Source organism: Doryrhamphus excisus, linkage group LG3 (genome assembly GCF_037039965.1).
Source record: "Doryrhamphus excisus strain RoL-2023G ecotype Guam linkage group LG3, RoL_Dexc_Guam_v1.1, whole genome shotgun sequence".
Lineage (NCBI taxonomy): Eukaryota > Metazoa > Chordata > Actinopteri > Syngnathiformes > Syngnathidae > Doryrhamphus > Doryrhamphus excisus.
The window spans coordinates 25967501-25993624 of NC_136359.1; the positions used below are offsets into that span (position 1 = coordinate 25967501).

The 26124-nt window shown below is 42.2% G+C and overlaps 1 protein-coding gene across 5 annotated transcripts in view; it reads left to right on the forward strand.

Annotated features, from left to right (window-relative positions):
• LOC131128489 (tight junction protein 2-like) overlaps positions 1-26124 on the forward strand; it is a 57085-nt gene that overhangs the window by 20482 nt on the left and 10479 nt on the right. For 2 of the 5 annotated variants that reach the window (XR_009129647.2, XM_058071390.2), the window contains exons 1-18: positions 5904-6427; positions 8685-8738; positions 9676-9800; positions 10105-10207; positions 11184-11694; positions 11867-11970; positions 13782-13935; positions 17031-17136; positions 17397-17521; positions 18249-18306; positions 18839-18989; positions 19320-19428; positions 21381-21600; positions 21795-21979; positions 23426-23521; positions 23612-23691; positions 24402-24612; positions 25295-25395. Coding sequence is in view for 4 of the 5 variants with exons in the window: in XM_058071390.2 (XP_057927373.2) it covers positions 6194-6427; positions 8685-8738; positions 9676-9800; positions 10105-10207; positions 11184-11694; positions 11867-11970; positions 13782-13935; positions 17031-17136; positions 17397-17521; positions 18249-18306; positions 18839-18989; positions 19320-19428; positions 21381-21600; positions 21795-21979; positions 23426-23521; positions 23612-23691; positions 24402-24612; positions 25295-25395 (2727 nt within the window). In the remaining variant the exon portion in view is untranslated. Of the gene's footprint in view, positions 1-5899; positions 6428-8684; positions 8739-9675; positions 9801-10104; positions 10208-11183; positions 11695-11866; positions 11971-13781; positions 13936-17030; positions 17137-17396; positions 17522-18248; positions 18307-18838; positions 18990-19319; positions 19429-21380; positions 21601-21794; positions 21980-23425; positions 23522-23611; positions 23692-24401; positions 24613-25294; positions 25396-26124 lie in introns of those variants that run through there. The other 3 variants (XM_058071386.2, XM_058071385.2, XM_058071384.2) reach the window with 2 other exon arrangements.

A 26124-nucleotide genomic window follows, 5' to 3' on the forward strand; every position in this document is an offset into this window, starting at 1 on the left:
TTTCTTTAAAGCAGAAGAAGACGATGAGGAGTCCGTTAGCAATTAGAATACTATTGATTAAAAAGAGCTTGTTGGTACCCTCTTCATATACGTACAACCAGATGCTACTTTAGGAGAAGAAAAGGTCAAGTTGTGCAATGATTCATAGTCAAACAAAACAACGGGTCCTAAGACGTGTCCTAGCGAGGCCCCTCACTGAGCAATATACAGTAGGCCTGTACACTGTTACAGTTTGTTGGATGTTGTCCTTTTTGTGTAACACAACCAAATGCATCAAATGGGAACAGGCGTGCAAAAAACTACAGCATACAAGTCTTGTGAATGTTTCATGTGCGATATCATGATATGCATCTACAGTATATGCATGTGAGTGTGTGTACGTAGATTATTGTGCTGAATGTTGTTTCATTTGGCTGAACATAACAAGAGGCTGTTATCTGTGGAATGACAGGAAGAGGGAGTGATAGTTGACAATCTACTTCCTGTAGCGGAGTCTTCCAGCACACCACACCCAGATTATCCTGCAGGCTCTGTTAGTCAGAAAAGCAAACATGTAAGTAATTATTCATGGTCATTTTTTTTCAAGAACATTTTAATTAGGTATTGGTAGAAATCACAAATACACTTTATGTCACTGCATCTTTTTCCCTGTGATTTCACCTTTTCTGGAAGCAAACAAAGAAATGACTACATGGCGACAGAATCACTTACGATGTCCATCTTTGTGTTGCTTCTTTTTCAACTAACTAACTACTCGTCATGATGGTTTTATTTCCAGGGCCTTTTATCTGGGCGGGCTCGTTCCTGCTTCCTGTTGTTAAAGGAAAGACATAAACACGCGGAATTGAAATAGCGCTGGGATAGTTGTCATTTGAAGTGGTAGACACCCTTGTACAGTAATCAACAAGTCAAAGTATTGTCCTGTCTTGACAGGAAGCCAATTTGAGATAGGATGGTAATTACTGCAAAATTACAGGAAGAAGACTTGCATCAGCTATAAATGAACTGTTTATGCTTCCAAGATACAGTATGTCCTGAGTTGGTTTGCTCACACCTCACAGCGCATCATTGGTGCTGAGGCTGGACGCAGTAAGTCAGTCATTTGCCACTTCTTCGAAGTTGCAGCCCAGAGCTGTAACATCTGATTGGCTGTCTGTCAAGACAAGGGACGACCCTTGGCCCAAAAGAGGGTTGTTACTGGTGCCGTTTGCAGTCAAATAACCAGCACATGGCATCTTTTAGAGACGCACGTTAAGAACTCTTAAAAGGCCTCATCTCCTTCAACGACACCAAATTGGCTGTTTGGAATTTGCACGAGAGCACCAAACACGTGACATTGAAAGTTGGAATAAAGTTTTCCGGCATGACGAGGAGGTCCCACCTGATGTGTTTTCTGAGGTTGTGCAGGGGCGTCAAATGGTAGATGGCCAGGTGGAGATGTTGCAGGGAGTATTCCTCATCTCCTTGCCTAACTGGCTTTTTCAACATAACACTGCATACTTTAAAGTGAGAGCTTTTCCCTGCAATTTTTAGGTGAGAATGAAAAAGATTGAGCAATTAATTACAGATCATAATTAATCCCTTAATTTTTGAAAATCTTTTGACGGCACTAATTAATGCGCTAGCTCCTCCACACATGATAGAATGCAGATGCGTGGTCATGTAGAGACAGCAATGACATTCTGTGATGTAAACAAGATAACTGTGTCACTGTGTCTTGTCTGTTTAGTCACTCTTGAGTCACAATGTTGTTCTTTGTCTATACAAACTCTTCTTTGTCTAGTCTCTGCTTCAATTTGCATATTACGCCACTAAAAGCATGCTGTTTTTGTAATCATGACGGCCAGGATTTATGGACTATTGTTTTACCAGTGTTGCTTTTGTTAATGAGGTACTATATCACACATTCCTTCCTTTTCTCTACTGCTTCTCCTCATTAGGGTCAGGAGTAAGCTGGAGCCGATCCCAGCCTACTTCCGGCAAGAGGCGGGGTACCCCTGAACACATAAACAAAGAACCCTTTCCCCTACACACTATAAAACACATGCAATTAGTACAAATGTAACCACATAACCATGCACATTTATTGCAGTCACAATGGAGAAATTGGCTTGATGACTTGCCACTATTAATATTAGTGCTGTTGAGATATTCATTTTTTCAAATTATAATTAATCATGATCTGTAATCGATGCAATTAATCATACATATTTAAAAATATGTCGATATGGTGATGTTGCATTTTCATCTTCATGCGGGTGACGGGACTGGAATGGCAACCAGCTTCCATCCATCCCTTTTCTATGCCGCTTATCCTCACTGCTGGAGCCTACTCTAGCTGTCTCTGGGCGAGAGGTGCATTACCACACCTAGCATGTTGGTGATATGTGATTCAGCAACCGATCTTGTGGTGGAAGCCGGTCTTCAAAAATACAGTGCATCGGAATCCGATCCCGATTCCAAAGATCGGATCGGGCCATCGCTAGTTCATTGCCAATGTCCAAATCATTACAAAAATGATGGTGACTGAATCGACATTTTTGAGGTGAAGTACAAGGAAACATTATTTCAAGCGGAATATTTTGGCTAGATGTTGAAATATCACAACCTATGACAGGGAATCCTTAAGTTCTACGCACGTCTAATACCTTCTGAGGATCAGAAGTGATGAACCTGCATGCATGATCTTGCAAGAATGAGCTGATACGCTTTAATAGGGAGGGAACATGCTTGCTGGGCTCGCGTTTACTGCTGCCTCAGCACTTGAAAACCTGCATTGTGTGTTAGTAGTAAATATTAAAAGTTTCTGACTGGTCTGCAGTTTATCTGTGGCTGAGGGTTGCACTATGTCAGTAATGTGCGTACCTTATGTTTTTAAAACTTATTTAACAACAGAACATAAAGTTATCCTTTTAGGGGTGTTGGTTGGTAGGTTGCTCATCAACATGCATTACTGCAATAGGCCGATAGAATTCAAATGTATATAGTTTCTTTTGTATAACTCTTGATGACTGTAAAGTTTCAATGTACGTATTCTGTTGTGGACTGCAACATTCAAGTACTACCGAGCACTTGTACACAAGTCATGTTTTACTGTCCATGCACACAGCCGTTTGCTGGTGGAAGAAGCATACAAAGCATAATTGTAACCTCACATGCACCTTGCCGGACGAGTCATGTTCCTTATTTATTATAGAAAGATAACAAATGAAATTTTTACGACAGCTAGCCAAGGAAAGTGCTTGAATAAGATATGAGATAAAACAATTGGAGTGGTTGCTCCCGGCTTTTAAGACAAGGATGGCGTGGGGCTGTTATCCTTGGGGTTTCGAAATCAAAATATATGAGAAGTGAATCCTCTTCAACAGCCACAGGGGATGACAACACATCTTCATACAGAGTCCCCATGAGGAAGAATAAGTGCTCATGCATATTTCAAGCCATTAATGTCATTAATTTCATTCAGGCTTACATGCTCGGAGGAGAAGGAGAAGGTACCGCTTATAACAACAACCTGTCTATCGTGTTGGTTTTATTACTAAAAGATGCCTGCTTAAGTCGGCATTGACACAAACTGCTTATGTAACATAAAATTCTTACACTTATTGCCGCATCAATGGACAATTTTTCCCAGTGATTGAGAAATGGATGTGGCCGACTAACTTTTGTAATGGGATGTCAGCCTCTGCACACACTGTACCGGCCATGCTTGTGATCAAGGAAGATGCATTTCCCACTGCATATGTGACATATTATGTGAGATAATTTTGATCATATGCTCATTTGCACAGACATGGGGCAAATGGTGTTCTTATGTTCCGTGTATATAGACAATGTCTGTTTACGGCTAAGATAAGCAGGGTGCGGAAAAACAAAATGTGGTGAAAATATACTCATTCAGGCCGAGTTGCGCACCCACAACCACACGAGCGTGCTAAACTACGCTTAACCCAGCTAGCTTCCATTCACGCTTCTTAACACGCTAACCGAGGCAAACGCTAGTGAGGTTGTCCTGTATATTATAGTTTTATGCAGAAACAAGTGAGGCCAAAATATACAGTACTAGTGTGAGAGTGAATGAGAAAAAAAAAACACCTTCAGTTGTTTTTGTTAAACGTGATGGTTCATTTTTTGTCCCTACAGCCTCAGCAGATTGGTTTTTGGTGTCTTTTGGTCTGTCAAAAAACTGCGAGGTGACAGATATCAACCATCTGAACACGCAGTTGAGTGCCGTGTGACAGTGATTTGTTGCAACATTTAAAAAAGCGAGCGAGAGAGATGTTGCTTTGGTGTAAGGTTGTTGTGATGAAGATGTGCTGTGACAGCACTGAACAGGACTGTCTGAAGTTGTGAGCCAGCTCTCATGCCCCGAACAAACACACATGCACACACACACACACACACACACACACGCACACACACAGCAGCACATGCATACATTTCAGCTTGCACGTGACCCGTGAGTCAAAGGAGAAAGGAGGAGTGAGTGAGAAAGAGAATGCGCAGTTGTGTGTTGCTAATGAAGGCAGCAACCCCTTGTTGGGCTAAATGCTGACATCATCTGCAGTAGAAGAAGAGCACTTTATTCTTGGGATGAACGCTAGAAAAACACCAAGGATACAAGAAATGATTTGTGTCCTCATCTGTAATGGTTTCATTTAGAACATTCTTCACAACAGATCACATGTTTACGTGTCCAAAATTGAGAAGGAAAAAGCAGAGTTTATTTAATTCTACCACTTCTATCTGTCACAGCCCTGACTGAGTTTGGTCACTGTTGAATATGTCTTCAGGTTACCGTTTTCATAGTCGGAATAGTGTGATTAGTAGCTTATTTAGTAATGAAAGAATCAATCGGAGAAATAGACAAACATTGTCGGTAATAACAATGATGAATCCCTAAATAACGGATTCACATTATACACCATTTCCATGGAGTTGACGTGATCTTTAGGATTTGTCCAGTTCCTGGATCTTTCTGACAGCAAGTCCTTTGGTTTCTTGCAGCTGGCACTCTAACTTGAATTTAGCCTGTGTGGTGCTTTCTTGGCTTTGTCAGTGGTCCATTTGATGTTATAATAATAATAATAATAATATATTATGTTCCATATATGATCAATACTTACCTAGAGACCAAGCACGCCTGTGTAACAAGCAACCTGTCTAATCCTGTGTTCGTGTCCCAATATTATACTATATATATATTTCTTGACATTGTTTTCATCAGTTGAAAGCAATCCACATGCTGTGCAGTAAAGCCTTGAAGTCATCTCCTGGTATTTGCCTCCATCTACAGAGCTTGTGGCATAGCTGGTCTCCAGTGGCAGCTTTCTCTGTAGGCTACTCCACTCTATCATACATGTACCTAGTATGTATTATAAACATTGTGTGTTTAACTAATTTGAAATAATAAAATCCCAGTGGGACCGACACCAGAATGCCAGTATATTCTCTGACCTTATCCATAATGACAAGATGATGCGTTTTGACTGGATAACTGTGTAGATATTCTTTATTTAGAGGACATTTCTTCAGTGGACCCCAGATGTTGTCCTCACAGATTCTAATATTGTTATTTTCCCGTTTTGTGGCCTTAAATCTGTGTGAAGACCCTAAAGTTGCAGGTGTGTCTGTTGATGAGGAAATGTGGTTGGTCAAGCGAATGTGCGTGTGCATTTGGGAGTGAGAGAGTGTCAGAGAGGAGAGAAGCATCGGGATAGTGTGCAGAATGACAAACAAGAAGGTGGGACAAGAGACGGCAAACGGCGTCAGTTGGGAGGCTTTGGCCTCTGACGACCTTAAGACCGCTGGATCCCGCCATACCTGGCGATGCCCTCCAGCCTGCAGAGGCAGCGGAAGAGTGCTCTCAAAGCATTCACGACTCGCCACAGGATTGGGGCAGAAGGAGATAGAGGCGGTGTTGTGAGTCTGGTGTTATTTTTAGTCTCCCCTCCCTCCAGGGGCTGGACTAATCTACCGCTGTTTGAGCTTATCCAGATTGGAGTTAGGACACTGAGGCAGAAAGGCTGAGAACCGGGAACCTTTGGGAAGCCTTCTTTGCTTGTGATGTCATCAGAACTCCCCAAACGGAGACTGAGCATGCCGAAGCAGGACTGGCAAGTAGCCGGGTCCGCGGGTTTGTAGGGTCAGAGGAACCGTGGCCGCTCGGCTTACCAAGCGCTCCGAGGAAGCTATGAGTCTGGAGTGGCTGCCGACAGGCTGCTGCCCCGGCTACCCCAGCTGGCACTGGCGCAAAGAGACTGGAATGGGAAAAACTGGGGCCTCGGAGAGCTGCCATGATGGTGGAAGCAGCAGCAGCATCAAAGAGGGGGGCAGTCTACAACTGAGTGGACTTAACACTGAAGAGCTCAAAGGCAGTCTGGTGGTCCTCTATGCACCTGCTGGGAACTCCTGTCTGCTCAAATTGGTGGGACATGCATGCGTGGATGGATGCCTTGTTGGTGTGGCAACAGTTAGCATACTTGCATGACTTAGCATTCCTTGAGATGAAGTTAGGTGAATTCGTTTAACATGATTCTTTGATTGCTTCCATCGTTGAGGCTAAAAAGCAAAAACTGCAATAATTGTATTTATCTTCCGCATTGCATCTTACAGCAAAAGAGAGCCGTGTCCATCGGAGTCATGTTCTTTTCATACACGAGTATGGTGCTCAAACATCAAGTCAAGTGTCTCTTTATCTAATAGTCTTGCATATTTGGGTGTTCCCTCCCCCATATCTTCAATGTCGACTCACCCTCCCTCATGCTTTTTGGAATTGTTGGAATTTGACACATTGACATCTACTCCATTTACCGATGATGGAAGTGAAGGCTTGTATAAAATTGAATTAGCAATCACTTGTTTTCATTGATTGATTGATTGATTGATCATTTCCATTGTCTTGTGTGGCTGTGCATTTCGGTGTCATAATGACAGTCACAATACTTGCGCGACCGTAATCTCTATTTGATCTTCTAGCGTTCCTCCAGCGTCTGTGTCACTCTCCTGTCACCCTGAGTGTCGGTCCAAGTCCGGGTGTCTGTGGCGTTTTTAATGGAGCGCATTAAAAACTCTTTTTAAAAAGCGTTTTTTTCATCATGCAAGGTGGCAAGAAATATATCTTCCATCCATCCATTTTCTGTACCGCTTATCAAAATATTGAAGAAAAACAAATAAAAAATCACTCCACACTCGATATTGCTCTGCTTCAACCATATCTAACTTAGTGTGTGGAGATATGGAGTAACAACGATAGAAAGCCATCATCACTCGCTAAAAAATGTCTTCCAGTTCTTCTCTACAAGAGAGGAGAAATATGATCTCAGGGAAGAAGTACATTTGAAACACTTCTATGCTAGGACTACGTTAAAAAGCCATAGCGTTTCAGTATGCGGAATCAAACTATAAGGACGGGTTGAGTCAGGACCTTAAACGATGAGACCAGTCAAGAAACAATACAAGCAGTTGATGTTGATGCTAAATACAAGGATGAACAACAGGTCGTTTTATGTTACGGTCATCTCTATTGTTATTTATCTACACTTTGTTGTATTTATGATCATTGTCTATTATGGTTACATCACTATATGGTTACGCTACCTTCCACTTCATGTATTAAAAAGTCACATCTGGAATACAGCAATTGAATAAATGTATTGCAATAGTACCAGATGGGGGTAGGATTTAATAAGCTTTGCTTCTTCCTACTCCTTTTGGACATGTGGAAGTGTGAATTGAATTCCGCTATGTATTATGCATAAATGCATAAAGCAGCAAAACAACCACAAAGTGTGCCATACAGTCATATCATACATAGTCATACATAGTCCTAGCTAGATACAGTATAGCCTTATGATGGCACTGTGTGTATACTGTATGTACGAGTGCATGTGTACATTATTTAATAATAAAATTGTGTTATTTAAGAAATTTCACATTGCTCGCTTTTTTTTCATGCTCCAAATTTTTTTGGAGCCAAGCATACAGCCCTACCACACAGTAGTAGCAAGCACTAAATTATTATTATTTTTAAAACCACTGAAGATGAATTTTATATAATCATCGAAACCTGGAAAAGAATGGGTCAAATAAACCATTAGGGTACCTACACCTGCATGCTGGACTACATATTGGATGTCCATCATTCCCATTAGGTTGGGATGGAATTTTTTAGGCAACATAGTATTAATTGATCTTTAAGGGTACAACCTTTTTTGGATTTGCAAAAAAAAAACAAAGAGGGGAAAAGCCCTTTCACTTCAATTGTCTCTCATTCACTGCTTCCATTGCATTCCATTGCAAGCAGTTGAGCAGAGCTGCCACACTCCATTGAAGTCATCGGGACTCACACAAATGTGTATAACTTCAATGTCCAATAGAGTTACACAACAGCAAGTCATGAGTGCCACAACTGACATGATAGTTATTTCACTTCCCACACCCACTCACAAACGACACTTGTTGGGGAACGGAATTTGCGTGTGTGTGTTTATGTTGTGGATTCAGCTCGCTGCACTTCAGTCACTTAGCATTATATGGTCAATGGTGCTGGACGTGACTTGCTGGTTGAGTTTACTGTGGTGGCTTTGGGGAACTAATGAGTGCTGTTTCACGATTATGCTGCTGAATGATTGATGATGCCTGGAAAGAAATGTACTGATGTTTGTGTCCGTGTTCCCCCACAGAGCTCAGGAATGGAAGAGATGGTGTGGGAGCAGTTTACGGTCACTTTGCAGCGGGTGAGTTACTCCTGTAAAACAAATCCAGGTCAAACAGTGACATTCATTTCTCGCGAGATCTCGCGAGATTGAAATGTGACCAGATTTCTCATTCAGAAAAAAAAACAGGACCAGAAGAATACTGGACAGTGTGCAGAATAGTGTAACGTAGTAGAAATGATATCATGAGTCATGAAATATTTCAAGAGTCTCATCTTGTATGAGTCTCATCTTGACCCAATCTCATGTATCCTTTCATCTTGGGAACAGAGTGCTTCGTGACACCCCGTTCATTTGTGTTCCCATGAAGTGTTCTGAAGCAATGTACACTTATCTTCATCGAAGACGTGATGAGATGAACACAGACTCCGTCTTTGTGTTTTCACATGAATTGCTTTTGATGCAGTAGTGTTTCTCCCCTCAATAAGCCAAAATTGACTATTAACAACACAACAAGAAGCGTGGAAAAATGGTAGCATAAATTTGATGTTAAGCAAAAACACACAAACCAGGACATCAGGACATAAGCTAACCCAGGTTCCAGGTTCAACTATAAATGATGAATGAAAGGCCATAATGATCATTTAAGGTTACTTTTACCTTTTATTCAAGTCAAATTCACACCACCCGTACTGGGGCTCAAACACAGGATGTTTGGTATGGGAGTCCAGAGCGCTGACCGCTTGGCCAAAAGCCCGGACTGTCACAGAAGCTTCAATGGCTTCATTGCTTGTTTATGTCGAACATACGGCTTCACCACTTCACATGTGTGTCACTGTTTAGTTTTCTCCAAAAAGTGCATCCGCCAGTTTCAATGTTAGACTTTTTATCAAACACATACTTTGTCTACAAAACAGGGCCGAAAAAGTTTGGCACGGCATTTTCTACACAAAGACCCCAAAGAACTTGAGCTCTGCCGTTTAGCTGGTTTTTAAATGTTGGTTCTTGATTTTTGCAGGACTCCAAGATGGGTTTCGGCATTGCGGTGTCAGGTGGGCGTGATAACCCAAATGTGGACAACGGTGAGACTTCTATCATTGTATCAGACGTGCTAAAGGGAGGCCCAGCAGATGGAATGCTCTTGTGAGTACTTTCGTACGTACAGCATACATTTTTGATATATATTTTTTCACATTGTGGACTGTCTGCTGCTGAAAGTGTCAAGTAACAGAAGTAGCGGTGTTAAAAAATACTTTTTCAAGAACTTGAGGGTGCCTTGTTTCCTTTTCTTAATGTATCATTTGGACAAGTGAAACTGCATCGCACCATCAACCCATTCAAACATCCTCATATTTGGTTAAGGGAGTAAAGGACTGTTATATTCTATGTGACACATTTGACTCTTGTCTCTTTGTTCACCATTTTGCCATTGGTTGGCTGTTTGCAGTGAAAATGACCGTGTCATTCAAGTCAACTCAGTTGCCATGGACAATGTGCCTCATTCCTTTGCTGTGCAGTCACTCCGTAAATGTGGCAAAGTGGCTAAAATAGTGAGTATCAAGCACACCTTCTTTGCCATGTGAGATTGATACCTGTGGATGATTATTGCTGACACACACTCTTTATTTCTCCACTTGGATTGGACTAGAAGTTCAGGAGTTTAAACAAGAATAAATCATACAGGGGATAGCCCTCTGTAAAAAGCTGCAAAAGTTTTCTGCATATTAACATTATTATTATTGCTAACATTACCCCGAAGAACTACTTTACTGGCGTAGCGACGCCAGCTAGCAACTAACTTAACCACACGCTTGCTTAAAACTCCTCAGGCCACTGTTTTTCTTTTAGGTGTAGTGTTCCTTTCAATGTTGCTATATGAATGCGTCCAGGAAGGAAGCTCTGCTCATGCTAAAAAGTACAGCAAAATACAGTATTTTTTTTTTTTTTATAATGGACAATATTATTTTTTATTACAGTCCATGTTGGACAGCCATGGCATGTCCAACATGAAGTGATAAAAAAAGTTATCCTCCTGTTTTGTGTGGACGTGGTAATTTTTTTGGCATCTAACATTGTCCTTCTTCACCACTTAGTTTGAAACCCGACATGGTAGCTGTATTTCCACAAAGTACATCGGCTCAGTATAGCGGATACCATCCTGAATTTTACTCTGTATTGAATCCGAAAATAAATCAATGGTATCGTACATCACTATTGATGAGGGCGAGGGCACGCATGACTGCAGAATGACTGTTCTGAAGCACACAAGATGACCAGAACACCACCACATATTAGCTGCACAGTGTTCAAAGCACCGGAAATTCCGATACCTTTTTGGTATTGTTCCGATGCCTTTTTGTGATCGTAATTTGTCCTGACCATATACAGTAGGTGTGACATTCAAGTGTCAATATTTGGGCAAGACTTGCTACAAATATGAAATACAATATGAAGGGAAATCCTGATAGTCCAAATGTGGTGTTCCTTTTGGTTGTAAGTGAGGGACTTTGTCATCTTCTTTGTCAGACAGTGAAGAGACCCCGCAAGGTTTCACTCCACTCTCTGAAGCAGCCCCCTTCGCCAGACAGGGACAGCCAAGATTACCCGTCCACACACTATTACGATGCAGACAACGACAACGGCTGGTACCACGATGAAGGCAAAAGCTCTGAAAACAAAGCATACCTGGAGCCTGAACACAGAGGAGGCAGAGACTACAAGCAGAGGGGAAGGAGCCGTGGTGGTAGCCGAGAGAGAACCTCACCCAGCCCTGACAGATACAGGAGGGACGGAAGCCGAGGAAGAACTCAGAACACCAGCGCTGAACGTCAGCCATACTCCAGCCGAGGGCGCAGCCCCGGAAGCCGATACAGCATGGAGGACAAGTATGAAAGAGAAGACGGCGGTGGAGGAAGAAGAGGCCACTACAGGAGCAAGGATCAGCTGCATGACGGCCCTCCGTCCCCGACTTCAAGGGAGCTTGAGCCACTGGAGAAACCTGTCAATGTCATGCTGGTGAAGAACAGACCCAATGAAGGTAAAACCCTCCAGCATACGTCTGAGGCTTGTAGAATTGGACTGGAAATCATGACTTTGTCCACCTTACAAAGACATGAACATCAACATGTGCCCTTGTCGATGTCTTTGCTTATTTTTGACTTGATGCTGTTCCCCTGACTGTGTGTTTCTATCTGTGTGCGCTTTTGCAGAGTATGGTTTACGTCTTGGGAGTCAGATCTTCATCAAACAGATGAGTAGCACCGGTCTGGCTGCTAAGGATGGCAACCTGCAAGAGGGAGACATCATCCTCAAGGTACACACACGTGCTGGGACAATGTCAGTTTTGCAAGGCTCGGGTAAGTCTCCATTTTTTAGTAAAAACGTTCAAATCGGGTCTCAAGTCAAAAGACAAGTGGATCTGAAGTCGTAATCTTGACATTTTAGAGTCCTAAGCACTGTTTAGTGTTTACCAAATAAAAAGCCACAACCGTTGTCTTCATTTGCGAATGCAAATGAAATTGTCCTTGTTAGCGTGTTGACGTCCTGGCGTTAATCACTGCCACCCTCCAGCGCTTTGGTGCTCACAGAAATGTAAGCCACACCCTTGTTTGTTTTTAAACTTGGGTTGATGTTAACAGATAATCCACAAAGCTGCTTACAGAGAACACACACACCCTTTATTTCTAAATGAGCAATTATGAAAGTTTACCGATCGAGTAAACTTTCATACAGCTAAAATCATAAATGCATAAAGCAAACAATAACCTTCTCCCCCAAAATGTCCAAGAGAGGAGAACTAGGATCTTAGGGGGAAATGCAACCTAAAAGCCTTGTATGCATGGACTACTACTCTCAGCATTCCTGTATGTGGTATCAAGATGTAGAATGGACTGAGCAAAGAAATCAAACAATGCACCTAAATGAGCGATTTCAAGAAAAAGTAGAAGCAATTGGTGTTGACAAAATACAAAGACCTGAACCGCCGTGTAAACATAATACTATGTTTAAGCAGTAGTATAATCACGAGTAACCCTTCACTCTGGTGAGTACATGGTCAGTACCTTCTTCCTACTCTTTTTTTGAACATGCTGATTATGTTGTGTGGTGTACTCCGGTGTACGTAAATTGTGTGCATGTTTAAGATTTACGTAGCTTGCTTGAAATGACATAAGTGGACATAAGGTCTCAGTGGTTGAATACTTTGAATGGAGGCACATTTTACTCAACACATTTCAAGCATTAAAAGACTAAAGTCTGAGTCTATAATGTCAAAAAGTCGAGATCAAAGTCATGAAAATTGCGACTGGAGACTCACCTCTGGTACATCGAGAACAGGCACACAATCAGATTTACACTGGGGAGAATAAGTATTCTTTCTGCTCTTTCTGCTGATTTTGCCAGATTACCCCCAGTCCAGAATTATTATGGTAGGTACTGGAGCACAGAGAGGAGAGACTGAATGCAAACAAAACCATTAAAAAAAGCTTATATATGAATTGGTATTTGGTTGAAATAAGTTCGTATTTGGGGCCACACGGTGGACGAGTGGTGAGCATGTTTGCCACGCAGTCAGGAGATTGGGAAGACTCAGATTCATCATGTGGAGGACAGCTGTCACACAAACACTCTTTTCCATTCAAACCTCCACCACCTTGGCAGCTGACCTGCACAAGACTGAAACCAGCATGAAGAAGAAGCTTGGTGAGAAATTGGCTCATTTGGAAACGGTAGACCACAATCTGTCACCGTCTGGAGCTCCACGCTAGATCTCACCTGTTGTGGTAAGGATGAGGGAGCATCCCACAAAGACGAGGGAGGAGCTGGTTGGTGATGTCAAGGAAGTTGCCCGGTCAACAGGAAAAGCATTAGTCAGACCTTGCTGTCATGGATTGTGTCCCCCTGCTCAGGAAGACGCATGTACAGACCCTCTGAACATTTGATGTGCTCACATGACACCGATATTACATTCGCCAACAAATGCTCTGTCCCGATAAACCTACCGTTACATTATTGTAAGGGGGTCTTCTTGCAAGATCAGCAAGGACTACCTATGACTTCTGCCCATTGTACGTCGTTTCCCAGCTCCCCTGGAAGTTAACGTTGAACATGTATGTGTCCATGCAGATCAATGGCACAGTGACAGAGAATCTCTCTCTGCATGATGCTGGGAAACTGATAGAGAAGTCTAAAGGGAAGCTGCAACTGGTGGTCCAAAGAGACCGCCACCAGATTCTAGTCCGCATCCCCCCTCTTGCAGATTCTGACTCTGATAACGATGGTGAGTAACGAAGCAGTTGCACAGGATTAGTCTTACATTGTACTTCTGGACAGCGCTTTTTGTCCTATTCTATTGGGATGACATGCCTATTCTCCTGTCAGTTACTTTCTCCGTCAGCAGGACTATGCAAACACCATGTCGTCTTCTGTAAAACTTTAAAATAGGAAAATATTGTCATTTCATTTCATGCCGTGTCATTGCAAATGTGGACATTGAATTTCTGGGGGACATGAGCCCATCTTGCAAATGTGCCAAAGTTTGACAACATCAAGTCCAGGTTCTTGAATTCAAAGTTGTTTCCCAAAATGGAGTCAGAGAAAGTTTTAGGTAGCAGCATTTCGATACAGAAGGATTGAATTCCTTTCTATTGAATTCAAGAAATAGCTCATAGCAAAACACCACGGTGGTGTCCACTTTGGTCTCACTGCCACATTGTGTCTTTGACAACAATCATGTAAGGTAAAAGTAACCTAAAGTCGAATTGTTTTACTGTTGAATAGCCAATGCAATCTGTGTGTCGGTGCAAACACTAACTACAAGAGACAGACGAACGGGGAGAAGATAGAAGTGAGCAACATGGACAAACAAGTGGGACATTTGGGGAAGTAAGAGGGCAGTTAGCGATATGCCGAGGGAAAATAGAACACAACCAGGTCAAGTTGTCATATCGATGTGTAGCCTCTAAACAAACAGCAAGGCATTTTCCACATTCTAGCTTTTTTAGGCCATAGTCAACCACAAAACAACAATGGTTTATTATTACAAATATTTGGGACCCAATCACGTGTATTGTTTTGTCTCGTGAGCCAGTCGTTTTGTGACGCCCTTAGTAAAATGGCATAGCAACAAAACATTTCCGGTTTCTAATGAGTTCAGTGCTTTTTAAGCCTTTCAGCTTTACTCTGCGTTTTTCTGCTTGTTTTTGAGTAATCCTGCTGACAGAAAAAGTCCTTAAAGGTGGAAAGGAAAGGAAAGGAACGTTTTATTGGCAAGAATAAAAAAGTGTATGAAGCTGTAAATGTGTTTGATTTGAACAACATTTCTCACGTGTTTTGGGAAAGCATCCCGTTGGAAGCTGACTTATAAACCAACTGCTTCTATTCATGGAATCTGCTGTACACGCAAAAGACAATTGCTGAAAAGTGCCATTTTGTCTGTATTTTGTCTTCCAGATAATATGTCATTCTTTTAGATGGACATCAGCAACAATCCTTTTTCTAAGTGTAAAATGGCCGTGACACAACCAGACTAAGTTGTAAAGCTTTCACACCTATTTGCACTTCTTGCAACTGCTCTAAATCCTTTCTTAATACATGAATCATTTTCCTAACTAAATAAACATATTTCATCCACTATGTACAGTTGAATTGTGTTGTTTAAGTATGCATTGTTCCAGTATCTGCTAGTTTCACATGTCTGTGAAGTTTGAATAAGGGTGATCGTTTATTTTTGTGAATACAGACGTTTGCATGACAAAGCGTGGTTACGTACCGTGAGTAATATGCTTTTTATTTGTGTATTAACATATTTGTGTCTTTTCTAACAATGTGTAGTAAGGTGGTGAATCCGATCCCTGCGGTGTTTTCTGTCACTAAGTTCTCATTGACGATGGATGGTTTTTATATATTTAGAACCTGGGGCACGAGGGATGCTGTACTCTATGAATGCTGATTCTGCTGCACATTTGCTATCTGACAGCCTAACTCTGCTTACTTGGGGACCGCTGACGGTAGCGTCTGGGTGAGGCTGGTCCATGTTCATTATTCCACAGAAATGTGCAACTCATCCAATCCAGTCAGTTCAGAACATGAACACGACCTCGAAGTGCTTCCTCTTGCGTCATGTCACTGGGACTGCTTCTGGCTTCCCAGCATGCCTTGCGGAACTTGTCGTGTAGAAATTAGTGTTGACATAGTTATAGTTTACGTCCCACAGTAGAAAGAGTTGCCCTATCTGTGTTTACTTACCTGTTACTTGTTGTGATTGGGGGGTGGGTGGGGCAGGTATTGAATAGAGAGACTTAACATTACTGTCATTTTGAGCATTGAGTATCTCCAATTTCATGGGTTCTAACGTATTTCAAAATGGAATGAATACAAATAGTTAGCAGACAATGAAGCATCAAAGTTTCCTCCCTGGAGCTGCAATGTCAAGATGAATGGAATCATGAAAATCCCATTCTTTGAAAGGGTTTATTTGAGAGAGAAGCGTCAAGTTTCACTCCATAGTACACACCCCCTTGCATCCTTTTCCACACTGAACATTTCTGGTATAACTGGTCTCCTTGTCGTCTATGATCTCTATTACCTTTTTGTCTTGGCGCTATCCTCATTTAATCCTCCATGTCCCTCTAATCCCACTTATCTCTTGCTGGATTGTCCCTGTGAAAACATAGCAGTGCCAGACCACCTTTAAGCCAAAATGTCTTATCTTGGAGCAGAAAACAAGGCTGCAACACTCTCAATAGTAATATGCCACTCAGGGCTTTGTCACGATGTGTTGTTTTCTAGGGGGCAGACTTAGTTGGTCTATGTATTGTTTTCTTGTCTGTTTTACTGACTTCTCTCACTCACACCGAGTCCCTAAAAGCCGATTTACTTTCTGGTTGTCTCACCCGAGAGCAGTATTTTGTACAAATTACCTCAGTCGGATAAAAACGGCTAAACTCAAATATAACTTCAAATACAAGTATGGCTCAGTTGCATAGAAATGACTTATTGAATCAGTTCCATTTGAAAAATAATACCATCAAAGGAAACCTTTACAAAGAATATTCTAATATCATTTATTGACTGTATGATGTGCAGGCTGATTTATGGGTGCACTAAAATGAATGCAAAGCAATGGCTGAAGGTAGGATGTTTATCAAAAAGCTCATAATTAATCATTATCGTAATTAATGGGCTGCTCTCTTTCTTGATTCAGTGGCATACGTGTTTCGTTTCTCCTTATGATTCTAATAAAGTCCTTGCTTTGTCCCAGGGGTTCACTTTCTGGTGTTGGGGCTTTCTAATAAACGTGGTGATGGTGGTTCTTGTGACACTCCAAAAAGTATAGTTTTGTACCATTCACACATGTTTTTGTTTGTCTGCCAGACATATCAGAAATGGAATCATACCATTCATACTCCCCACCAGAGGAACGGAAGTCCCATCAGTCTGACCTATCGTCCCACTCGTCTAATGAACGAGACAACCCCAGGTAAGGAATCACCAAATCGTTTTTGACTGGCTATGAAAAAACACATACACTCTTGATCATAATTGAAGCATTGAAATTGTCCAAACAAATGCTTCACCACGGCAAAGTGTTTGTTGTTAGTACCTCAAATGTCATCAAACATCAACATCGCTACAAAAACGTCTGCGCTGTTGAAACATTCTGAATGCAACGGATGATGTCTGCCTCTTGCCCTGCAACTTTGAACTTCCAACTCGGGTGTTCATGTGTGTATGATACAGGGAAGGATCCGTGATGGCGATGGCCAAAATGTCAGCTATGGCGTCACCATTCAGAGTACCTGAAGACCCTCAGGCTTTGGCCAGCCGGGATAAAGACACATCACCTCATGTCACAGAGCCTCCAGGTCAGCCATCACCGGCTTTGCAGCAGCTCAAGTCATCATACAACCATAGACAGTAACGTACATCTGTCATATTCCTAATATGTTTATTACCCACTGACATCGCTGTCTTAAAATGGCACCCGCACTATTTTACTACTTGTGTATGCACATTCACATAACCAACGCTGGGCCAGCAAAGCCAAGGTCTGGCTCTGAGCAGTTCTGCTATCTGAGGTGCATCATGCCATTAGACAGCTATGATGGATGGATTTGTTGTGGAATTGCCTAATATCGGCACGTTCATGTTTCTGCCCTGATTTCTGGAGACCAGACTGGGTTCATAGCCGGACGGAACTGGTCATTTAACACCAGACGAAAAATCAAAACCAATTAAACCCTTAACCTCTATGTGCCTGATGTTGCTAGACCCAGAGGAAGCGTTCAACAGGGTGATATCTGGACTATGTGATGTCCAAATGTGGTTTTACCTCTGATTTTGTTAGATGGATCCCAAGGCAGGGATGTCCTTTCTCCCCCCTCTTTTATTCCCCTTGCTATTCAACCATTGGCTTTGAGGGGAGGGGAAAGTGAAAGTTGCTTGGCAGAGAGCAAGAGTTTATCCACTTTGGCAATTTGATGCGCCATGAATGTGATTGTTTTAAATGTTTCATATATGGATTTTACATTGAGTTCCACTGGAGTTGGTTAATAATACTTTATATCCATATAACACTCTTCTTCATTTTAGTTACAACCACACCCAAGATCCTCCTCCGACCCAGTTCAGAAGATGAAAAATTGTATGGGTGAGTTGTCTATCTATTATTTCTCTTTGTCAATGAGTGTACTTTTTATTTACACTTCAACAAAAGAGCAGGGAAATATGGTTTGTGATTGGACTCATAAAATGTTCAAAATCTCTTTGATTTGCCCAATATTATTTACAATTATGCAATTATTTACACAATTATTTACAATCCTGCACCGCCATCCATTACATGTAGCGGAATCCCTATCAACCTGCAACAATATATTTTGATTCCTTTTTGTACAGTATTAACACTTTATGGGAGCAGGAACAATAAGCACAGTAACACGAAGAGCATCTGTACTTATTTTCCTCACTGTATGCGATAGAATCCAAAAAACATGCTGATGTTGATGGGATGTGCTTTCTAAACGACTGAAATTGGCTTTTCTGCTGTGTATGTTTCTTTATTTGGATTTCTGCACCTTCTTTTAACACCTTCAGACTTGTATATTTTGTCTATAGCGATCATAATTGATCAGAATATATGAATGGATGAATATTAATATTAATATTTGATCTGCCTGCAGGCCAAACACTGTTATGGTCAATTTCCAGAAGGGTGACAGTGTGGGATTGAGGCTGGCGGGGGGAAATGATGTTGGCATCTTCATTGCTGGTGTTCAGGAAGGCAGTCCTGCTGAAGAAGAGGGTCTCCGCGTTGGGGACCAGATCCTAAAGGTAGAACATCTCGACACATTCAGTCTTTTTTTCTGGAAGATAAAAACATCTGGAAGGTCTGTAATGGTAAGCGTATGTCAGCCAAAGTTTGGTGCCTCTGGTCTAAAAACGTGTAAAAAAAATCAAATAAAATGTGCGTTGACCAAACCACAGTAAGCCCACACAGACATGTTCCATATCTTTGCCAAATTTGTGGTAATACTGCAGTACATTTATATCATCAGTACAATTTCAATCATATTCCTCAACCTTATGAATAATGAGTGGATGTGCCTCATGAAACCGCACTGCACACCTGATAGCTGCAACTGCTTTCTTGTGTCTTTCAAGGTAAACAATGTGGATTTTCAAGGTGTCGTCCGAGAGGAAGCCGTGCTCTTCCTGTTGGAGATTCCGAAAGGAGATGTGGTCACCATTCTGGCCCAGAGCAAACCAGATGGTAAACATCACACAAGTTCAGACTAGCCACACAGAATCTCATCAGAACGCTTTGAAGTGCAATATAACTTATATTTGAAACATTTAGTTTTAGTTTGTATCTGTGTTGGACCGTCACTGCGTGGCAGTTACATTCATTGTCCATAGGTATGAATCGTGTGAATAGCGTGGATGGTTGTGGGTCTATATGTGCCCCGTGATTGGGTGGATGACTGGATAGACATTTTGCCTCAACAAAATACCCGGGGGAAAAAAAAATCCAATGACGGCCAACTAAATCAATCAACAAGACAAATAATGTTGGTCATGAAATGCAAAGAAACAACAAACTCCAAAAAAACCACTTCAATTCTTATCTATTGGTGTCTATTTAGAAACACTCCTCAGCGTAGATGATGAATGTATTACTTCGAGAGCCGATTTCTCTCCCTATCATAATTATGCATTTTTAATCTCCATTGAGGGAATGTAAATTAGGCCAACTGTCCACTTGTCACCATATTTAGCCTGCTGCTGGTTGGTTGGACAGTTGACACTGGCATGGAATGTAGAGCACAATACTGAAACGCAGCAAGGTACATAAAGTACAGTAGATTACTGGTTAATACTAGTTTATTACAACAAAGTAAAGCAAGTGAAACCATTGAGTGGAATGATGCAGGGTGTGCTAATATATGGAAAGCTAAAGTTAACAAAAACCTCCACAGTGAGCCAAAATAGAGAGGAGGACCTGCAGCATACCTCCGGTGCGGAGAAGGAAAGAGTGATTAGTTGGCTGCTGAGAATGAAATCACCTCTGATGTCCCGGGCGACACGGGGGCTCCAGGTCATCCAGTCTGTCACCTGCAGATTGGACCAGCACCCCAAGCAGAGTACCCCCTTGGGACGTAACACTCAAAAACTCAGACTGTCAACTGGTGGAGTGGGACGTCATTGTAGGTGTGTAGGAGACAGCTAGTCTACATTCAAATATGTCAAATACAACCAATGACTTATATTTAATATTTGAGTCCTCTTTCTCTTTGGTACATACCCATTGTACAGTTATACTGTAAGTCAAATAGATTGAATTTGAATTGCGTATTATTGGTATGCACAGTATTCCTCATTTTTTCTTCATGAAATACCATCATAAAAGTTTCCAAAATGCACTTTGTACATATATAGTTATGTGTATCCATGTTTTAAAAGATGGCAGGCACAAAAACAACAAAAATACATTTGCTTTGGTTGACTTAAATCAAAGTGGGTCACCACGCATAAAGAAATGGCAGAATCCCTGCTGTAAACTGTATGAGGCATTAAGTATACAGTATTGTACACAACATGCAGTAACACAACATCAGGTCTTGTCCGAGCATCTTTCTCCTGGCAAATATTGAATGAATTGACTTGAGACCGTGTCCTTTACTTGGGTGGTTTGTCCCTTGCAGATGGCACCATCAAATCATAACACTTTCTATTTTTCCAAGATTGTTTTTTTAAATAGTCATTTTTTAGAGTTTTTAAATTGTTTTAATTCAAGCAGTGAAAGCAAATGTAGGAATATCTGCTGTCGTTTAAAATCCTGGACCTACTCTATGTACTCGAGAAAAAAATATATTTGTGCATAAATAATACAAATATTTAGTCATGTCCTTAGCAATAATTATCAGCCCAATATCAATATCAAAATGATATCGTCCAAATAAGTTGGACAAGCTAGCGATATCAACATATTGGTTTTATTTTTAAATCATCAATATTAGCAGGTTGTGAATCCCAAAGGGGCAGATGCCAGTTTACTTTACTCAAGACCATTTAGTTGCAGCTCGGGAATGGATTGTGGCAGTGTGGGTTGAGAAAAATATTCATTTCCAAAAAAGAAACCAAATCTTCTCACGTTTTAATTTTCTGTGCCCACCTTCGTTTGGCTTAATATTTCTGCTTCATGTGTCTTCACTTGCTCTTCAGTGTATAATGACATCTTGGTGTCAGGGCGTGGAGACTCCTTCTTCATTCGGACCCACTTTGAGTTTGAAAAAGAGATTCCTCAGAGCCTGTCCTTCAGCCGTGGGGGCATCTTCAAGGTGGTTGATACGCTGTACGATGGAAAGCTCGGTAATTGGCTGGCTGTTCGTGTCGGCAAGGACAAGCAGCTGCTGGAAAAGGGCATTATCCCCAACAAGAGCAGGTGGGTCGGCTTTAGCTTGGTGCTACACCATCGACACAACACTCCGGAAAGCATTGGTAGGATTATCGTAGTACTGCATGGACAGTTGGCACATTTCTATGAAGTCTGGGGCACAGGTATGGAATTGAGCCAAAGCAATGAGCAGACTTTTGAGCAGCAAAGCATTCACCAAATCTATGTTTCCACCCTACCAGAGCGGAACAGATGGCCAGCGTTCAGAGTTCCCAAAAGGTCATTGCTGGTGATCGAGCAGATTTTTGGCGGTTGCGAGGCCAGCGGTCTTTAAAGCGGAAAGATGTGAGGAAGAACTGTGAATATGTAGGCACCCAGACCCTGGCCACCCGATTCCCGTCATATGAACGCGTGGTCCTTCGAGAGGGTGAGTGCAAATCCAGCTCCTGAATTTGAACAATTCAGCCTCATTTGACATTCCGAGCCTGATTACTAGGAATGACGCTTTTCCATACGAGCCTTTTTAGCCATTTCTCGGCTCATCACGGCCATCAAAGCCATGTTCATTTTTGGCCCTAAAGTGATAGACTGTATTTGAAGTGTTTGTTTTGGGTTCTGCCAGTTGGCCCCCTGTACGACTGGTATCAGAGCTCAGTCCACAGTGCCGGCAGTAAGCCAGACTCCCCTTTGTCTCATTTTCTATTCATTACTTTTGTGGGCAGAATTTATCGATTCAGTCAGGGACTTGAGGTACCCTCGGTCTTGTTCACAAGTCGGGGGAGGATGGCTGACAACATCAACAGGCGGGTTGATGTGGCATCCGCAGGGATGCGGACTGTGCATCAGTGATTACGCAACTTCTTCCGAGATTGTGAGAAAGTTTAAATCAATTTCAGCTTTTCTGTAACCACAAATATTCGGTTAACTGTCCCTTTGCAAGCAGGTTCTTCTGGCAAGGTTCTGGCTGGTTACTTGACCACTCTTCTCCGAAAAAATTGGTAGTGTTGATTCCTTGGCACAGGGCAGCATTGAAGGTAGAACCACATGAGTACACAGTTCTCCTCCTGTAAAAGTGCTGCACAACAAGATGGGATTTTCCCATATTTTTGCCTTCCATCTTCTGGTCAATGTGGAGAGATGTATACACGCTAACCAGCAGGTGCCGCCACAGTTGAACAGAGAGGAACAATGAGACCCATTTGAAGTCAGCTCCTCCAAACTGCTCATTTCCATTAAGGGTTTTTGAATATGTGACTGGAAAATGTAATGAGGGAATGCTGGAATACTAGAGCTGGAATACTAGAGATGGAATGGAGGTTATGACTTTGACATACTTTCATTGATGCCCACGTCATTAAAGTGCTGTTTGATTTTTTCATTTTTTTCTACTTTAATTGATATTGAATGATTTATTAAAACAAAAAATACACCTGTCAGGTTTTTTATTTCCTTTTTAAAAAAAGAAAAGGGGGATCGTCATGTACAGGCCAAATAGGTCAACTTTGGTCTCATCTCAACATGAAGACTTTTGTCCTGAGGTCATGCGGCTTGTCCATGCGGGCAGTTGCAAATTTCAGTGGAGTTTGAAGGCGTCCATTTCAGAGCCGTCAAGACCTTCTCAGCCACAGCGGCACTGGTGCTGCAGTAGTTCTCAGTTCATGGCAAACACGAGTCTTCCTGGTTACAGTTTCACTTTAGGTCTTTCGGTTACTTTAGGTCTTGGAGAAGTGTTGATAGCGCCAAACACTTGAGAACAGCACAGTAGAGTTTCAGCATAATATTGAATCCAAACATCTATCATACATTAGAACTTAAAGTACGCTGTATACTCTTGTTCTAGTTGTTGGTGATTCTTGTCCTTGTTCCCTTGCAGCTGGTTTCCGGCGTCCTGTGGTACTGTTTGGTCCCATAGCTGATGCTGCGAATGAGAAACTGGCATCCGAAATGCCCAACTTATTTATTATTGCTAGTGAGTGTTAGTGCCTTAGCATGGTTCCAAAGTGAATGACCACTTCCTAACGTTTCTTCAAACATCAAACTTGTATGATTGTCATGCTAGAAACCGAGCCTAAAGATGCCGGCTCAGAGAGGTCCTCGGGCGTGGTTCGCCTCAACACCATTCGGCAAATCATTGAGCAGGTACAGTATGTCATGTACTTCTGTCATGAACAATCCTTGACTTCCTCATGTAGCATCTTTCACTCCAATCATTTCATGAAATGCAATTTAAGGGAGCGTTCCATCCCGACACACATGCTCCTACAAAAGCCTGTATGTTGTCAGAACGAAATTTAGTGCAAATAATTGTCTGCGTGCACGCAGCCCGGTCGCTCGAGCAAGGCAGGGGACGAGTGCGTGTGTAGCAAGTTTAAAAGTACTTTGCCTACATTGGCCGGCCTACTCCTCAGCTGTACTCTGTGGTTCTCCCACTGCAGTATAGCGTATCCAACATTCGAAATGCAAACATTGTGAATCAGAGTACGACTTTGTTGTCGGACATGTTGGTAAATTGGAACTTTGTGCAACATTACTGAAGGGTTAGCGCTCAGGGTGGAAACCAGAAGTATACTTTACTATATGCTCTATATCCCAGGAAATATACCTTGTAGTTGTTGGTAAAATGAACAAGGAAGTGAAGAAGGGTGCTCTGATCATTTTTCCATGACTATATTGTTCACCAATATCACACATAAAAAGCCTTTCATTTGATCAAATTTCCCATTTGGTAAAATCTTTTTCCATATAGTTGCTGCATGTTGTTTATTGATTATTTATTTATGACATATTACTGTTATTTTGTACTTTGTACTGGGCCCTTGTAAACATGCCGTTTGTTTTTTCAAATACAGGATAAGCATGCCCTGCTTGATGTGACACCCAAGGCCGTCGACACCCTAAACTACACCCAATGGTATCCCATCGTCATCTTCCTCAACCCAGACAGCAAACATGGCATCAAGGCCATGAGACAGAGAATCATTCCCAACTCCAACCGTAGCGCCCGCAAATTGTATGAACAGGCCATCAAACTGAGGAAAAGCTGCTCTCACTTATTCACAGGTTGGTGAGCAACACGAAACAATATCCATCGTTGCATGTTTCACTTGTCTTGCTTTGTCTTTGTGTACGCAAACCGGGGAGGCTTCTACTTCACCCCCTCCTCACCCCCAGAGGCCGTGCATCAGCACTATCAGCATCTCGTGCAAGTGCAGGGGGAGTAGCTCTGATGGTCTTGATGATCCCGAGGATAGGGTGTTCATTAGGTGCTCGGCAACATCAATCATTTGGGCTGCCCAAAATCCCCGCATTCTTTACATTTCTGCAAGTCAGGACGCAGGAAGTTGTTGTCGGCTCTTGGATGTCTGTGTTGGTGACTGGGCAGAACCATTTTACCATTTTACTTTACCATTGTGATGCCGATCCTGTCTGTGCAGGGGTTCTGTGCAGTTCAGGGGACTGGAATGACAAACGTTTTTAAACGACTTTTAGCCTGTTTACTCACACCGGCTAGCTTGACACTCAGGATCTGAGGGCCTGCAACATTGTCCCTGGCAGAAGCCTGACATCTTGTCTAGGACAGACCAGGCTGGAGGAGACAAGTTAAAATGGTTGGCTCTACGTGAATGGTCTGCTCCTGTTGCTCGGTGATCCGCGCGTGTCCAAGACGCTGATACTCACTGACTGAAGCACCGCCTCTGGGTTTTCATGGTTCCCTCTGTAACTTTGGTGTCGTCCTGTCCAGCCACCATTGAGCTGAACTCGAGCAATGATGCCTGGTACGGGAGCGTCAAGGACTCCATCAGAGAGCAGCAAACGCAAGCCGTCTGGGTTTCTGATGGCAAGGTAACCACACACCTGGAAACGGGTCGGCTTTCATGCTCCTTTTGAAAGACAACCGGCTATCCTTTTTGGATTTCCTCATCATTTCTTCCAGGTTGTGAACATAGCTTTTTTTTTTTATCAATAGTGGAGCAACATCCAAGGCTGGATTTATGTTTACTGTTAACATTTTCAACCACAAAATCACATGATTATTTCACACTGTAATCTGTAATGCAGCCATTTCAGATGTTATGTAATGATGATGATAATAATAATAATAATAATAATAATAATAATAATAATAATAATAAGCATGGCGTTCGAGTGGTTAGCGTGCAGACCTCACAGCTAGGAGACCAGGGTTCAATTCCACCCTCGGCCATCTCTGTGTGGAGTTTGCATGTTCTCCCCGTGCATGCGTGGGTTTTCTCCCACATTCCAAAAACATGCTAGGTTAATTGGCCACTCCAAATTGTCCATCGTTGTTTGTCTATATATGCTCTGTGATTGGCTGGCCACCAGTCCAGGGTGGACCCCACCTCTCGCCCAAAGACAGCTGGGATAGGCTCCAGCACCCCAGCAACCCTCGTGAGGAAAAAGCTGTAGAAAATGAATGAATGAATAATAATAATAATAATAATAATATGTGGATCAGTAAGGGATTTGCCACTTAATGACCGTGGGGGAACGTGGGTCCCAGGCTGAGACCATGCAGTGGAGAAGGCCATGCTATAAATACTTTGATATGGG